We start from the raw sequence: 15,956 nt of genomic DNA, 5'->3' as shown, positions 1-15,956 counted from the left end.
ACTTTCTATTATGGCTAGTATTCTTCTTGTAGGACAAACAGTTAAAACACCAATCTACAATTGATAACATTTTAAAAGCAACATTTTTAAGTAAAATTTTTCTTAAACTGACTTAAGAAATTATTCTCAGCTCTTTGATATAATTTACAACTGTGACATTTACAGTACTTGTAAATGGATTGTAATTTATAGAAGTTGATAAACCAATGAAGGTAGTTCATCTCATGATACCAACTGCGACACTCTACTTTGAAATTTTTTTTTTGAAATGGTGATCTTATTTTTTTTTTAAAGAATGGGCATCTTCAGTCAAAAACCTTACTGTCACTGTTACTGCTGACAAAAAAAATTTGCATGAAATGCAAAAACTTTTTTTCAAACTTTTGTTAATTATCATGAGAATGCTTGATTTTCATTTGAAAATTGAAACCTTGTAGGATGTGGTTGTAATTAGCAATGTAAACCTTTTGCTAACATGAAGACTTCTGATTATTATGATTGTTATGATGATTCAATTGTAATTTGTTATTCTTTTTTTTTTTTTTAAAAAAAAAAACATGTTTAGGACAAGAAAACCTTTGATTAAGATTAAATCCTTCAAAATCACCCTTGACAGTTTTAAACATTATTATTTACAATAATTTTCAAAAGTTGTTCATTTCTTAAATCTTGTTTTCCTAAAGTTGTTAGTAAACTTTACATGATGAAAAGCATTTTGTAAAAGTTTATCAAATTTATTTATTTTACAAGTTTGGCACATCAAACAACAAACACATGAAGTTTTCTCTGTGTTCTGACTGAAATGTTACACTATTGGAGTGTAATCTTCCCTTAAAAAGTTAATTTGAATAGTTTTTTTAATATAAAAAAAAACAAATAAAAGGGTGCATAAGTTGAATTTTTCTTCAGGTGAAGAGAAACATAGCTTACAGAGTGCTTTTAATGTTTAGCAAATGCAAATATATCTCAAATTATTTTTTTTGTTTTTATGAAAATTGTACTGTCTTTATGCAATAGAGCTCTCAAAATTAATTTCATGTGTAAAATGTATTAATTAGTAACTGATTACACAAAGTAATTATTATAAACTGGTTACAATAATATATTGGCATATCTCACAAAATTAAAAATCTGAAGTGAATGTGTAAACAATCTTAATTATTTTTTAAATTACATATTCTAATAATAAATTCTCCCAAATAAAAAAATCTTTGAACACTTTGCAGGATTATAAAATGATTCAATATACTTCGTAAAGTGATACCTATAAAATAATTTTAAAAAATATATAAAACATAATATTTTACAGAACATTCTTTCTTTTGACACACTAGATTCAATGGGTGACACCTGGCAAGTTAAAGCAAATTATGAACAGCTACACAATGATACTAGCACATCATCAGCAAGTTATTTGGATCACGAAGGTATGAGATATGCATAAGAATATTATTTTATCATTAGGAAAAATTTAAGTTTTTATGGCAAAATAATCCTAAAACTTGTTTTCGATTTGCAATTTTCGCTTTTCTTTCAAGGAGGTTGCATAAGTTAAATTTTTTTTTTCAGTTCAAGAGAAATTTTACTTAAAAAGTATTTTTAGTATTTAGCAAATGCAAACTTTTCTTCAATTATTTTTCTGTTTTTAGAAAAATTTTATTGTCTTAACGTAAACACTCAAAGTTAATTCCACAATATTAATATATATTATGTGTTAAGGTTATAACTCAAAATTAATTCCACAATATGGAAAATGCATTGATTAATAACTGATTTCATAAAATGATTATTGTAAACATGTTATATAAATATATTGACAAATCTCACAATGTCAAAAATTAAAACTGAATGTGTCAACAATCTAAGTATTTTTTAAAGTTTAAGCAAATTAAACTTCTAAAGGGCATAGCTACCTCCCAAACATACTTCAATCTTCAGATAAAAATCTGCATTTTGATTGAAGAACAAAACAGTCTTCAATTTTATAATTTTCCTCTTTGTTTTTTAAAAAAATTCAGGCTGAGGTTATAAATTGATTAAATAATATCTATTGATTCAATTCTGCTTATCAAGAAAATGGAGCTTTGAAGATCTTACAGTTGTTATTGTTTTGATATAAAATTATGTGATATTCAAAAAAGATTTTGCTTTTGTAAATGATATTTTCAGAAAAGATGTTGCTTTTATAAATGATATTTTCTAGACATAGCAGGCAAAAGAAGTGCTCACATTGTTATAGTGTAACTTGCAGTTTAAGTATTTTTTTTCATATACAGCATAGGTTTAGCTCAAAGTAAGAGTTTAAAACATTTTTAAGTTCTTATATTTTTACTCTGACTGTGAGTTTAAAGCTTTCTTTTATTCATGCAAATATGGCAAAAAATGTCCGATGTTTAAGTTTTCCAGATCTCCCTACAAATATTCACAAATATGTCTTTTCACAGTTTTTCTGCCATCTGACATGTTGCACTGTTGTTATTGTGTGCAAAGAAAGTTATAAAATAAAGATAGTGATTTTGTTTCTTTTGTTATCATTGTTGTGAATTTGTTATGGAGTTTTTGGGATGAACACGTTCTATTTGTGTCAGATTTATAGGTTTTTTTTTTCCATTTTCCGCAAATTCTGCACACAAATTTCACATTTGTTTTGTGTAGACCCACTTATAGACAAAAAAGTTAATATAGCAACTATTTAGAAAAAACAAATCTATAGAAAGTTAAAAACATTAATTATGACAATTTGCATATAGTTTTAAACCAATCCAAAGTAGTGCAATATTGTCATCATCTGCAGGTCATCATCTGTAGGTCATCCATGTAAAATTAAAAAATTGAATGTTCAGTAAAACTCTCTTTGTTATGTTGTATAGCAAATAAACTTCAGTCTAAAAGAAATCTCAAATGACTACAATCAGATTTTATTTAAAATCTTTTTTTAAATCTTTCTTTTCTTTAAATTCTCAATTTTAGCACTATCAACAAGCTGCTTTTTCAGAGCATCTATTGATGAAAAAATATTTTAAAGTTCAAATTACTTTCAATATCTATTTCTGGAGTATGGACTGGATAAGATTACTCTTTTGCCTAAAGTAAACAGCCATGAACATTTATCTGTCAGTTAAGTATCACATGATAAAAGGAGTTTTAGGAGTAATAATTGCTCAGATTATGAATAGATGATATGGTTACTACATTGTAAGTCTTCATCATACTCATTGGACTTTTTCCTTGAGCAAAATGCACTGTGGAATAGGTAGGCATCTGTTTTAACAAATCTTAAATAAAGTATTGCAAACTTCTTAGTTTTCAGTTTAGTTTTAGGGATGCAGTGTTTTTAAAAAAAGAAAAGGAATTTGTTATTGGTATTGAATGCTATAATTTGCTTGTGACTTTTCAGTAAATGCAATTAGTTTTAGAATTGATTCACTTCCATAAATTAATATGAATAGAATAATAAACTAGTAAGTTAATCTAGTATTTCGTTAAAATTTCAGTCTGTAAATTTACGTAAAAAAAGATTGTTTATATTTATGCGTAAACACCAATGTATCTATGTGAAATTCAACATAATTTATATACAAATTAATTCCCTTGACATTCACACATATCTTTTTACACATACAATTATTTACAAGTAACGCTATAATTACAGTCATCTCAGGTTTTTCCTTTTTGCAACTATAAATTTCTTCCTTAATCTGGATTTATCTATAATCCACAAGACAATCTACAATTAGCAAATAAAAAATATTTTCAAGTTTGTTTAATGCAACATTTCTATTGTAGTACACTTATATATGTGGGAGTTTTACCAGAAAAAAATATTTAAGTAGAAACATGGATTTTTTATAAAAATCATTAATTTTCAACATGTCACTCCTAAGTGACTTTTGATTCTGTTAAAAAGATTTATTTTATTCATTGAAGTTTTCTCAAAGCAACATTTTCTAATTGTGTTTAATGCTTAAGTAAAGTCTAATGCAGTTTTTCATTTGCATAACACTTATTTACAAGAAATTTTAAATAAATAGTTTTAGGTTTTTATATCATCAATTATAAATGCTTATTTGTAAGTATATAAGTTATTGATTATCTGTTACATTTAATTTCATTCCCCCTATACTATAAGAGGAAGTGACCATTTTTTGTTCTGTTAGTCAGTCTTTCATATATATGAAATGTCTGGTCAGTAACTGGGTACCCATTTCAGTTTCTAAGGTAGAATTTTTTAACTTTTTAGAATTTTTTATAAGTAAAGAAAAAAAGTTTCTCACTTTCACAATAAGTTTTGCACATTATAATTTTGTTTTTAACTATGGTGGTTAATACAGTGGTGATCATAAAAATAAACCCCATAAAATTCTCTTTTAATCGCATTTTATAAAATTTTTCTATGTTTTTAATTTTCTTGGCATTTCTTATAACTTACAAGTTGAAACTTGTATTATTGTATGGATGTAAATACAACAATCTGACAAAAACTTTTATTGTTAAATTCGTGACATGGACATGCTCAATGAAATAACAGATACTAGTGGAGAATCCCATTTATTAATAAAAATTTGACTTTCAATAAAATTTTTAAGTGAGGACTGGAACAAGGCATTGTAGATATTATTTGTAATGTACACTTAATTTCTTAAACATGAGGCAAAACAATAATTGCTCTGTAGTAAAAAACAAAAAAAATTGTATGTTATTGAGTGGACTTCACATTTCTCAAAATTCTCATCAACCAGGGCATTCTAAAAAACAAACTTGTTTTGAACTCTCAGAAATAGTCTGCCTTCATTTCATAATCCAATCATTCATTACACCATACTTCCTTAACTAAACTGAAGTTCTTCTTCTTGCTCTTTACTTATATCCTTGCTAGTTAGTTATAACAATGATCAGTTTAGTCACATTTAAGATTTTTAAGGAGATTTTGTGAAGATCTAAAAGTTAAGTTTCATAGGGTTGAAAAGCATCAAGTTACTGAAAAAAGGAACAATTACTGCTCACTATGACTTGCCCAAAAACAAGTCATAGCAAGCAGTAATTTTTTATTTTAAATCTGAATACCTAGTTTTCTTTTAAATATGAATGCCTAGTTTTCTCAAAAATGATTTTCACTTTAAAACACTTGTTATTGTGATTTAATTCTTTAAATTTTATTTCATCTTTGTTGATGAACTATTTGGCTGTTTAAGTTACTAATATGCCTTAAGTTTTTTTTTAATGTTGTCTCTTAAAAATACATGTGGGATTTAACTTTCCAGTTGAGTATTATATTTTTACATTTAGCTGTTCCTCTAATGTGTATCTTCAAAAATTTTTTCAAAATGAAACAATCTTTATTTTTGGTATTAATTTATATTTTGTCATACATTTTATTGTTCTTTTTATTTTTTTTTCTTATCTTTCAATATTTCAGGAATAAAATTAGGTGATGAATTGACAACAAAACTAATTGATAGAATCGGTTTTGAAATCGGAGTTGATTGGCGTAGGCTTGGAAGACATCTTGGCTTTGATGAAAATGAACTTGACCACTTTGATAGTTATTACCACAAAATTCATGATAAAGCTATACAAGTTCTACTTAAATGGATGAAAAATACAGGATGTACAACATGGGGACAGTTAAAAAAGGTCCTAGTTTACATGGAGCATAATGATATAGTTAAGAAAATTGAAACTCCACAAGGTATTTTTCTTTCGCTTAAATGATTTTTTTTTTGTTGTACTTATTTTGATTTCAATTAAGCCACATTATTTAAAATGTAACTCCATTACTCTGTTCTTAAATATTGTGGTAAATGTTAGTAGTATTAGTGTTTTAGTGAATGGAATATTGGCTATGCACATAATTCCTAAAATAATTTTGGACTTTAATGAGCTACAGTATGTTAAGTGAGTTGGTGAATAACTAATCCAGTGATAAGTTAGAGTTAGGGTAAGAGTAAACACAGTTATTGTTTTGGGTTCACTAAGTTAAGTTATTATCCTTATTACTTGATCAATTTGATTTTAACACTTAAATTATACTTTCCTTCATAACCTCCCTTATACTCCTAGTCTTTATGAGTCATAACATAAAGTAAATATAAGTCATAACATAAACATATAATATAACATAACATAAAGTATTGCTTGTAACATTTTTACTAATACTTATAGTAATAGAATAACCCACGAATAACAAAATATGCCTGGTCACTGAAATAATGCAAAAAGTTTAAAAGGGTTTGTATTTTCTTATTTTTAAGTTTAAGTGCCCAAAGTTCTTATTTTTTTAAACTAAAAATAAGATTTCTTCTCTAATATATTAGTCTTACCATTTCAATATCCTTCCTTCTGATTTTTCTAAATGGAGAACTTACTTCCCTATTAAGGCGTTTTACAAAGTCAAGATGGATTGTTTTAAGACACTTATTGAAAATTTAATCAAGATTTTTTGCTCACCATTACTTTATATAAACCATTTTTTTTAGGAAAGCCTAAATTATTCAATTTTAAGTATCAGTGTTATTTTGTGAAATTCTTTCATTCCTTATCAGGCATATTTATTCTTTATTCTTTTGTGAGATATATCTTTTTCATCTGTAATCAAGTATCCTACTCAAAGATCAAGTCATACTTCATCAACTGCTCTAATACTAGGAATTTTAATATTTGATTGACAATGCCTTTGGATTTTTACCATACAACAGTTTTTGAGTTAAAATAATGTTCTGCTCTGAAGAAAAACTTTTCTCATGGCAACCTGTTCATTAAAGACATATTAATAACTTATTTAAGTATAACATGCAGCATAATCAAAAGTTATAGATAAATGTTGAAATGCCTTAACAAAAACATTAAATGTTTTTGCAAGAAAAATACTGATGCTAGTTTTGCTTAGGTCCCTTTTATCATGAAAGTAAATTTAGTTGTAGAATCGCTGGCACTAATTATGACAGTAGTTCTACTGTACTTTGAACTTGTGTTTGATGAGCAAAATTGTAGTTAACAATAAAGTAAAAATGAATAAGTAGTTAACTAGTTTAGTTGATAAAGTTTTGCCTTCCAAATGAAGGTCTTTTAGAGTTTTCTTTTTTTGTCTTTTTTTCCAGTCATTTTTATCGAAAAAATTAAACAAAATTAATATGGTGCTTGCCTTGTTTACGAGAAATCTCAGATTCAAATCGTAAATAAAGACCCTGAAAGTAATTTAATTTAATTAGTTTCCTCAATCATTTTTATGGTTTTAAAGTCTCACACAGAATAGTTGGATTTATGGAACATAAGGTAATTAAACGATCAGTTTGTAACATAATTAAAGAAAAAGTAGAACATGTGAAAAAATTTTGATATTTGAAGTTGAAGGAATGATTTGAGAATAGTAACTTGAATCAGTTATGTTTTGTAATTTCATTTAATATTGCTAACTGTCGTAATTAAAAATTGATTTACCCACAAACGATTACAATTAGGAAAACGTCATGATCATGCTGAATTAAGAACAAGTTATATAACTTAAAAAAATCTCCTCACAAAAGTTTCGGCTCATTTCGGTTGTGATTTGAACAGAAATTTTGGCCGAAATCGAATAAGTAATAAGTTGTCGAAGCAGATATTTTTCATTCAATAAACTGGTTGTCAAAAAAATCTTTTTTCCTACGCGCCAACAAAACATACATACATACATACATACATACATACATACATACATACATACATACATACATACATACATACATACATACATACATACATATACATAAACATACATAAACATATAAAGTCAAACGCGTCACATTTTAAATCAAACAGTACATGCTATGGCTGAATTTCAAATTAAAAATAGATTTTTTAAATAATATATATGTCATAGCATTTTTATAGAATATTTATTTATATATTACATCTGCAATAACTTATCTCCAAGTAAACTCAAAGTTAAAAGCCGATATTCTTCTAAAAGTCAATACATAGCAAAAAATTGAACATTTTTTGCATATTTTAGAAATGATTTACGCTGTTTCAAACTTAAAACTTCCTTAGTTTTCCCATCACAAAGATATTGTTTAACATCAGTAACAGAATAGTCATAGACCACCATTTTCTACGTTAAAAATCTCAGCTACTTTTTTAAAGCTGGGGTTTAGGATCCTTATTTTGAGAGTTGCAATATGTTTGCGCATGCGCAGGACTGTTTTTCTACTTATTTAACAAGCTACTAATTTAATGTGACACCGGGAGTTGTCAAAACATAAATAGATGATTAAGGCAGCGCAGTTCTAGACTTCAGACTCTTTACACTCCTTTGCTTGAGAAAAACAACCTGTCAAATAGGTAGGCATTTAAGTTTAACAAATATTGCTCTTTGCTGACAGGAAGATTTAAATCAGTTTTTGAATTCGCTTTAAATCAGTTTGACTTTTCTTTTTTTTTTGTTAGGTTTATTTTTTCTGATTATTTATTAATCATTGCACACTTTAGCTTTTTCAAACTTTGAACATTTAAAAGAAAAAGTGTTAACCAAACGAATTTGTCATTTAAGATTGAACAATTTGCAAGTGACATCACCACCTTTTGTTCATCTATATCATTATCATTCATTTGATATAAGTTGAGACATTCAAAGTTCTAAGATTCTGAAATAAATCTGCAATGCTTTGTATAGCATTTATAGTTTTTTTCTTAAATTGAAATGCCTGTTTTTATTTTTTGCTTACAAATTGTTGCTTATTGCTTACTAGTGAGCATAAAAAAGTTGTAGGGAAAAATTTTAGTTGTTTGAAAATTATTTGAAAAATATTGGAATACTTTCAAAAAGAAATATTTGAATATTCTTATCAAAATACACTAGAGATTAGTTTTACACTCTTTTTTTAAAAAAATAAAATTGGCAGGTTTGTTTTTTAAGATATTGTCTACAAAAGTTTTAATCTCATGTGTCAATTTAACCCAAATATCAATTAAACCCAAATATCAATTAAGCCCATTTCTTTGTTAAGCTAAAAAATTAATCTGATGATAATCAACAGTTTTTAAAAAAGGTGCTTTTGCTATAAAACAAGAGTGCGTTGCTGTTATGTTATGTTGCATGAAGTATTGTTTGTTGCCAATTTGAATGGGGTTAACAATTATCTTCTTTCTTGATTCAATCTTCAAATTTTATTAAATATAAAAGAAAAAAGAAAAAAAGGAAAATGGGAATTTTAAAAAAGTAATCTTATTGCTTTTCTTCTTTTTTTCGTTCTTTTTTTTGAAAACTATTCAAATTTACTTTTGAATATATATAACTTTCAATAAGTAAGATAATTTTTATCCGTAAGTAAAAGATGACTGTCTCTCATTTAATATGACTGTTACTAATTAATATAGTATCAATCTCATCAAAAAATATAACAACTGTTATAAATTGAAATCACTGTTATCTATAAATAAAATATAATATAAATATAATATAATGTAGTTTTCTCCTCTATTTATGCCATATGTTTTTCCTAAAATAACCTTTAAAAATCTTCATAAATAACCGCAAACACATATTTACAATTCTTTGGTTTTCACTGGTAAAAACTATTAAAACTATTTAGTCCATAATGTCATTAAATGTTGTAGAACTTTCTGTAACAGAATTACATATAAATATAATATAAACATAATATAAATATAATCTAAATGTAATGTTTTGAACCAAAAATGAAAAGTTTATGTAAATAGAGACTGGAGTCTCACTGTTTATTTCCTGTATTGGCAGTATCAGAACTTGAATAAACATCAATAGTATTGTTATGTTATATTTGAATCTTCACTTGAATCTTTATAAATGTAAGTCAATTTTTATTAGTGGCTTTTAAAAGATATAAAGCAACGTTTTAAGCTCACTTAGTGTGGTGATTGCTCTTTCTCTTCAGTGTAAACTCTAGTTACAACAACAATATCAGTATCATTTCTTTCCTGGTCCATAGACAAGACTTAAACATGCTAAGTTTTCAGATTTTTCGAATTGAATTTTATTGTAAATTAAACATTTTAGGATTTAAATCATTTTATTTGACATATGAGGTTTAATGGGTAACAACTGTTAATGTTGTTACTCATCTTCTTCACAGGTTGGTACAGGAGAAAGTATTGATGTCAACTTTTTAGTTTCAGTTCTGATATTCAGTCCCTCATTTAAATAATGTTTAAAGAACTTAAGTTGTTTGCCACTTGTTTCATTTTCAAGTAGTTCATGCTGATGAGAGCTGTGACTCAACAGTTTCTTATATCAGTTAAACCTCTGTATTTTGTAACCAGTACTAAAATTGGTAATGAAACACATTAGAATGTATATGTTTGTTAATTGAAAATTATTGAAAAGAAGGTTATACAATTGATTAAAGTATTCATAGTATTGCAGGTGATAAATAATTTTTATTTAGGAATGGATGCCAAAATAGTGAATATTTTAAAAGATAAAGTTGGATCAGAATGGAAATTATTTGCACGTGGCACTGGTTTTAATGATGTGGATGCTACTGTTGAGCATATAGATTATGATGTGGGTGTTGATCTAATAGGTCATGATGATTTGACGAGAGGAAAGTGTAAAATTGAAATTTTCTTAAAGAAACTTTACCAACAGCATCCAAATGATTACAGAACACGCATTCAGAAATCTCTGAAAGATATGGGAAGAAATGATGTTTTACAAGATATAACCTTATTGGGTGAGTTTCTTGTAGTTTTTGTATGTCTCTCTTCAGATAATTCAAAATAATAATTCCAAATTGAAAAAGAGTTTCAAGAAAACTTCTTTTTGAAAAGTTGTTTTTGTTAAATTATTGAATTTTTCAATAATTGTTTTTAACAATTAAATAACTCTTGTCTTTGAAGAAGCATTTTTAATCCTTGCTAGAAAAAGTAAAATACTTTATAGATATATATTTTTAATCAAATCATTTTTGTTAAATGATTGCCATTTTGCAAGCTTTTGAATCAACCAAGCCCACAAATTTTCAATGCCATTAAGGTATAGGCTGTTGCAAGCAAAGTCATTGTGTTGATTTTCTTTTGTTATAAACAATCTTAGCCAATTATTGCTGAAAGACATGGCATTATCTTGTTGTTATGTTGTTCTTTTGCTGAAAAACGCAGGTCTTTAATTGGTTTATCAAAAATATGTATGGCTAAGATAATCACCTTGCTTTGTTCATTTTAGCACACAATATTTGTTGTATTTTTGATTGGTTTTATGACAAAACAAAACTCAAACCTTAGAATTATCAACTTAAACATTCATCTCATCACTAAATAACATATTTTGCGACTAACTTAAAGTCTTTTGAATGTTTTCTAAGTTGCTTTTTTTGGTTTTTGATTGCAGCTTATTGAACAATCATTTATAAAAAGTTTCATCAACCAAAATACTTGCTGCTAGCTTATTTAATGATGCTTTTTTTTTTTGTTTTTTCATGTTGTAGATCAGATTTCTAGTTGTGCAACTTGAAACTTCATTAGTCTACTTCTTTTAGTCTTTCACTCTCAAACTGATCCTGTTTCTTTATAACATTTTAAAAGACTAATTACACATGATTAACACCAATAACTTCACCTATTCTCTTTATTATTAATTCTAAATAATTAGTCAGACCCAACTCTGTTGTTTTGTCAGTTTTGTTGTAATTGTTGATGACATTGATAAAACTGCAAATGGTCATTTGGGTTTTATTGAAAAATTTGAATCACAGCTTGGTTATCAATATCAATTTGTTCACCTGACTTTTATGGAGTTTTGTGCTTCAATACATGCGCACATTAATTTGAGTCCTGAAAAGATTATCAGTAATAAAAAAAATACAAAGCTGCTTGCCAATGATCTGTGGACTGAAAAAAGAAAATCGATGACCTTTCTTGAGGTTCTTTTTGGGTGAAGCGATTTGCAATTTGTAATTGGTTTACTTTTATTATTACTGACTATTCTGATTAAAGCATTTCACTTTTAACTCAACTTATTATTGGTTAATTTATAATTTAAAAAATGTGTACTTTTGTTTGCGTTCTTTAAGTTGCTAGGTTTTTTAATTTATGTGTTCGATTAAAAGCATGTTTTAGTTATCCAATTAGCTCAATCTTTTTCAGAAAAGCAAAATGTTGTCTTACTTTAGTCATTTCGTTTCAAATTTTCATTTGAAAGCATCATAATGCTTAATAATAACAACAACAAGCGTTGATATCAGCGTTGATTTTTCAATTTTCATCAAATAATACCAATTAAAATGAAAATTTATGTGTAAATTATTTCAAATAAATCTATATTAACAATAATTTATATATTTAAACATACAAAGTTGCATTAATTCAGAAAAAAATTGCAATATCTCACAAACCTTATGTTACTTTGTTTAAAGACTGTGCAGAGTTGCTATTCAATCAAAACCGATTTCATTCAAAACAATTTTACATAAGAATGTAAACCAGTCACACCAAAAACCTGGGTGTGTTAAGCGCATAAAGAGTCCAACTTCAGTAAACTTTCTAAAATTTGATTTATCTTAAAAGATTGATATTTATAGAAATTTGTACTTTATTTATTTAAAATCAAAAAACCAAATGTTGATGCTTAATTTCTATGATGCTTAAATTAATAGCATAGCTGTGGTATTAAGTGGTAATTTTCTGACCTTATATTTTTAATAGCTACTTTTTTAGTTATTTTCTTGTTGTTGTTTTTGTTGTTTTTGTTTATCATCAAAACAACAAAAGCAACAAGAAGAAAAGAACTAAAAAAGTCATCATCATCATCATCATCATCATCATCATCATCATCATCATCATCATCATCATCATCATCATCATCATCATCATCATCATCCTCATCATCATCATCATCATCATCATCATCATCATCATCATCCTCATCATCATCATCATGATTTTTATCATTATTGCTTTTATTATTGTTGTTATTATTATTATTATTATTATTATTATTATTATTATTATTATTATTATTATTATTATTATTGTTATTATTATCTTTATTATTATTATTATTATTATTATTATTATTGTTATTATTATCTATATTATTATTATTATTGTTATTATTATTATTATTATTATTATTATTATTATTATTGTTATTATTATCTATATTATTATTATTATTGTTATTATTATTATTATTGTTATTATTATTATTATAATTATTATTATTATTATTATTATTATTATTATTATTATTATTATTACTATTATTATTACTATTATCATTATTATTACTATTATCATTATTATTATTACTATTATTATTAATATTATTACTATTAATATTGTTGTTGTTGTTGTTGTTGTTGTTGTTATCATTATCTATTTTATTGTTGATACAATAATAATGATAATAACAATAATAATAAAATCACTAAAAGTACTAATAACAACAAAAATAATATTGATTCAGTTGAATAACTTTATAATAACTTAATATGTAATAAAAAAAGGAATATACAAAAATAGCCTCCAAAGCAAATTGGTCACACAATAAAGGCTTAAAATTCATATAATAAAATTGACTTTAATAAGTGTGATAATATCAGGAAATAGGGAAGAAGGACAAGGGGAATGATTAAAATACACACAAACACATTATATACAAAATAATTATAAAAGCATTAAAACTTGGCTTTTTAAAATTTTTTATTGCTTTATATTTAAAATTGTTTATAACAATCTTAAATTTTTCATTAGATGCTATAACAACTTTGCTTTAATACCTTTCCATTGAAAAACGAAGATTTTAAAAAAATTTCTTTTTTTAAATAAAATTTTTTTTTGTTTTCATTTAAGTAAAAAACAAAAAAAATGCTGTTGATTGTGTATTTTTGGATATCAGAGTGTATTAATAATCCCCTGTAAGCTTTTATTCAAATTCTAATTTTAAGTTTTCTATTCTGAACTCACACCAAACACTTTTTTTATACTTATGTTCTTTCAGAAATGTGTGGAGCACTGAAGAAGTTTTATCAAACAACTTATGAAAAAATGGATCAACTTGAACACAATGTAATAAGTCCCACTAATGTTGATTTTTTAAACAAGTTTGTAGAAATGACAGTAGTTGATGCAAATGATACAGAGAGAGATATTTTAAATATTGCTGAGCTAGAGTTGTTCCTTCGCAAACAAACAACTTTCAAACGAATTGAGTTTTATGAAGCATTCTCAAAAGAACTACCTCTACTCTTGATTTGTGGTATTGCTGGAATTGGAAAAACTTGTTTGCTCAGAAAATGCTTACTTGACTGGGCCAGTAATACGTTATGGGAAAAAGTTGATCTTGTTATTTATCTTGAATGCAGAAAGTTAAATCTATATCAAAATATCGTTAGCATAAACGATTTGGTAAAAGTTTTCTACAAAAATGTTTTTAAAGAATGCGATGTTTGTGAATATTTTTCAGTTTTGTTTGTGATAGATGGGTTGGATGAGTTTGCTTATTTGGATGAATTATTAAATCACAATCCTCTTAATCCAAGCAATCATCCCATCGTTAATGTGTTAGCAGATGTTTTGGACTTTGAAAAGTACAAATGTGTTGTTGCTGGAAGAGTTGGAGCTATATTACAATATAAAAATAAAATGACAGAATGTAGAGGGAAGTTAGTCATTCAAATAATGGGTTTTAATGACCTTGCAATAAATGAGTATGTAGAAAGAGTTGGAAATGCAAAAGAAGCCATAAAAGATGTTCTTAACTCATCTCAAATTGCTAAAGCAATGGCATCTGTCCCTTTTTACTTATCAGCAATGTGTACAGTTATTGGTTCATCTATGCTCAGGGGTTCTTTATCATTCTTCAGTACAACAGAGTTGTATTGCTGTATATTTCTATACTTTTTGCAAAAGCATATAAACAGAAACAATGAACCAGTTTATAAATTGATGGAAAAGGAGAGTAGCAAGCAATTCATTTTAAAAGTTTGTAAAGTTGCTTGGCATTTGTTTAATGAAAGCAAAGTTGTTTTTTCTCAAAAGGAAATGGAAGTTTATTTTGAAGATATTGGTGACATTGAAAGTAATGATTTAGGTTTCATTGAAAAAGTTGAGTCACAGCTTGGTTATCAATATCAGTTTGTTCACCTGACTTTGATGGAGTTTTGTGTTTCACTACATGCACACATTAATTTGAGTCCTGAGGAGATTCTTAGTAATAGAAAATTGCGAAGCTGCTTGCCAATGATCTGTGGTCTGAAAAATGAAAATGGAAGACCTTTTTTGAGATTGCTTGCTGACTTGAAAACTTCAAAGAAGGAAAGTAACTCCATGTTTGGTAAGTTCATGAAAAGTTTTATAGAAATTTTAGAACCAGTTTTATGCTTCCTTTGATAATCATGTTTGTGAATTGTAGTGAAAATGCATCGATTTTTCAATGACTTGTTTTTTTCATATGAAGAAAGAAACTCCTTGCTTCATGCTGTGCTAGGTAAGTTCATGACTAGTGTTAAAGAAGTTTAGAATCAATTTTTGATTCATTTTATTATTGAAAACTTCATTTGATTTGTAATTTATATTGAAAGTTTTTATCTTTTTCAGATGAACCAAGAAATTTATTTGTTTATATTGGTAAGTTAAAGAATTACTTTTAAATATGTTGACTGTCTCTGTTAAATTAAAAATATCAGTTAACTGAAAAAAAGCAATAAAAAAATGATGGCCACCAAAAGTTTCATATATTTCAAATAGACAAGAGACTAAACTTATTCAGATCATTATTAAATATTTAAAACACGTTTTTCAGTTGAATGCATTTTTTCATTTTTATTAACATATAGTTTTAGGGCTTAACATAATTAATTTTAAACAGTCATTTAGTTCTCCTCTCATTTTATTCTTTTAGATTATATATTTTCTTATGCAATTTTTTGTTTTCATTAATAACTTTTATGGTTTTTCTGTTCTTTTTTCCAGCTACATTAAAGCAAAATGTTGGTAAGCAA

The 15,956-nt window shown here is 26.3% G+C and overlaps 1 protein-coding gene across 4 annotated transcripts in view; it reads left to right on the top strand.

Annotated features, from left to right (window-relative positions):
* The window catches only part of LOC149894940 (NACHT, LRR and PYD domains-containing protein 3-like), a 40,704-nt gene that overhangs the window by 13,892 nt on the left and 10,856 nt on the right, over window positions 1-15,956 (top strand). For 2 of the 4 annotated variants that reach the window (XM_090076759.1, XM_090076760.1), the window contains 7 exons: window positions 1,335-1,427; window positions 5,417-5,689; window positions 10,401-10,688; window positions 13,955-15,289; window positions 15,368-15,442; window positions 15,553-15,582; window positions 15,928-15,948. In XM_090076759.1, the coding sequence (XP_089932885.1) occupies window positions 1,335-1,427; window positions 5,417-5,689; window positions 10,401-10,688; window positions 13,955-15,289; window positions 15,368-15,442; window positions 15,553-15,582; window positions 15,928-15,948 (2,115 nt within the window). Of the gene's footprint in view, window positions 1-1,334; window positions 1,428-5,416; window positions 5,690-10,400; window positions 10,689-13,954; window positions 15,290-15,367; window positions 15,443-15,552; window positions 15,610-15,927; window positions 15,949-15,956 lie in introns of all 4 variants that reach the window. The other 2 variants (XM_090076761.1, XM_090076762.1) reach the window with 1 other exon arrangement.

Source organism: Hydra viridissima, unplaced genomic scaffold (genome assembly GCF_058129835.1).
Source record: "Hydra viridissima isolate aposymbiotic clone 2 unplaced genomic scaffold, HvirCarnegie_v1 scaffold_1, whole genome shotgun sequence".
Classification (NCBI taxonomy): domain Eukaryota; kingdom Metazoa; phylum Cnidaria; class Hydrozoa; order Anthoathecata; family Hydridae; genus Hydra; species Hydra viridissima.
This window is presented reverse-complemented; position numbering and strand designations above follow the sequence as displayed.